Below are 1,178 nucleotides of genomic sequence, written 5' to 3' on the forward strand. Positions count from 1 at the left end.
CCACCCCGGAGATGGCTCCCAGAGGCTGCACTGAGAGCCCTAACCCTTCCCCTTGGGAAAGCTCGTGCTCTGGACGGGGTGTGTGAGCCGAAAGCAAGAGCTGTGCAAACAGGCCAATGGCTGAGTGGGATCGGGCTGGGGGAGGATGAGGGAGAGGCAGAGAGACCCCAGAGGTGACAGAAAAGAGGGTGAGGGGAGCGGAAGAGATGGAAGAGGAGGACTGTGACGGGGGATGGGAGAGGTAGAAGTCAAGGGTAGACAGACGGGGGCAGAGGGAGGATGCAGGGGGAGGCAGGCGAGTGGGGAGCCCGCAGCGGTCCTCCCACCTACCCCGATGACCTTGGCCGGCCACGACGCAGAGCCGGCGCCGGCCCTGAAGCAGCCCTGACACGGGGTGGGGACGTCAGGGGACCCTGCCCCGCGGGGTCGGGAGTCCGAGTCAAAGAGTCAGGCCTGCGGGATCAGCTCCCGGGCCCCTTTGCGGGATCGGGTGGGAGGCGAGGCGCTGTCCGTGGCGCTGAAAACTCGCCGCGCCGGAGGGAAGGCATGGAGGAGCGCGCGGCGCTGCGCCGTGCCCGGACCTCAGGGCAGGCAGGGCAAGAGCAGGCAGGGACGCCCGGGACCCTCTCCCCAAAGGCCCCGCGCTCGCTCACCTTGCCCGGCGCAGAGTAGAAGCGCTAGGACCGCTGCGGAGCGCATGGCGAACCCGGGGCGCCGAGCAGCTGGCGGTCTGGGGCCGGGCGCGGCGCGCACTGGGGCGAGGGGTGGCTGGACTGGTCGCTCCGGGCGGCCTCGGCGACACAGGCGCGGGGATGGGGGTCGCAAGGTCTCCGTGTGCGTCCGCCTGTCGATCCCCCCACCGCCTTTCCCCTCTGGGCTCGGGCACTGCAGCAGTGGCACCCTCGCGCCCCACTTATATACACCCCGGGCCCCGGAAATGACGTCATAGGACCCGCCCCTACCCTCCGGGGGTCTGGCCGCAGTTCGCAACACCCCCAGGCTCACGGGCTGTTGCTGATGGCCACCGCCTCAGACAGCTCTTGGGTGAGGCAGCGAGGAGGATATCTGGCTTCCAGGAGGCGGCACGGGGGACTCAGCGGATCGTCCACCCCTCGACAGCTCCACCGACTTGCTGTGTGTCCGTGGACAAGTCACCTCCAGTCTCTGGACCTCGTGGG

General features: G+C 69.2%; 1 protein-coding gene across 2 annotated transcripts in view; it reads right to left on the minus strand.

Moving 5' to 3' along the window:
• The window catches only part of CHGA (chromogranin A), a 13,202-nt gene extending 12,301 nt beyond the window's left edge, over window positions 1-901 (minus strand). Inside the window, exon 1 of one of the 2 annotated variants that reach the window (XM_024736302.1) lies at window positions 654-901. In XM_024736302.1, coding sequence (XP_024592070.1) covers window positions 654-699 — 46 coding nt within the window. In that variant the 5' untranslated portion in view covers window positions 700-901. The remainder of the gene's footprint in view (window positions 1-653) is intronic. The other variant, XM_024736301.1, reaches the window with a different exon arrangement.
• Between the last annotated feature and the right edge of the window lie 277 nt (window positions 902-1,178).

This window comes from Neophocaena asiaeorientalis, unplaced genomic scaffold (assembly GCF_003031525.2).
Source record: "Neophocaena asiaeorientalis asiaeorientalis breed wild unplaced genomic scaffold, Neophocaena_asiaeorientalis_V1.1 scaffold152, whole genome shotgun sequence".
Lineage (NCBI taxonomy): Eukaryota > Metazoa > Chordata > Mammalia > Artiodactyla > Phocoenidae > Neophocaena > Neophocaena asiaeorientalis.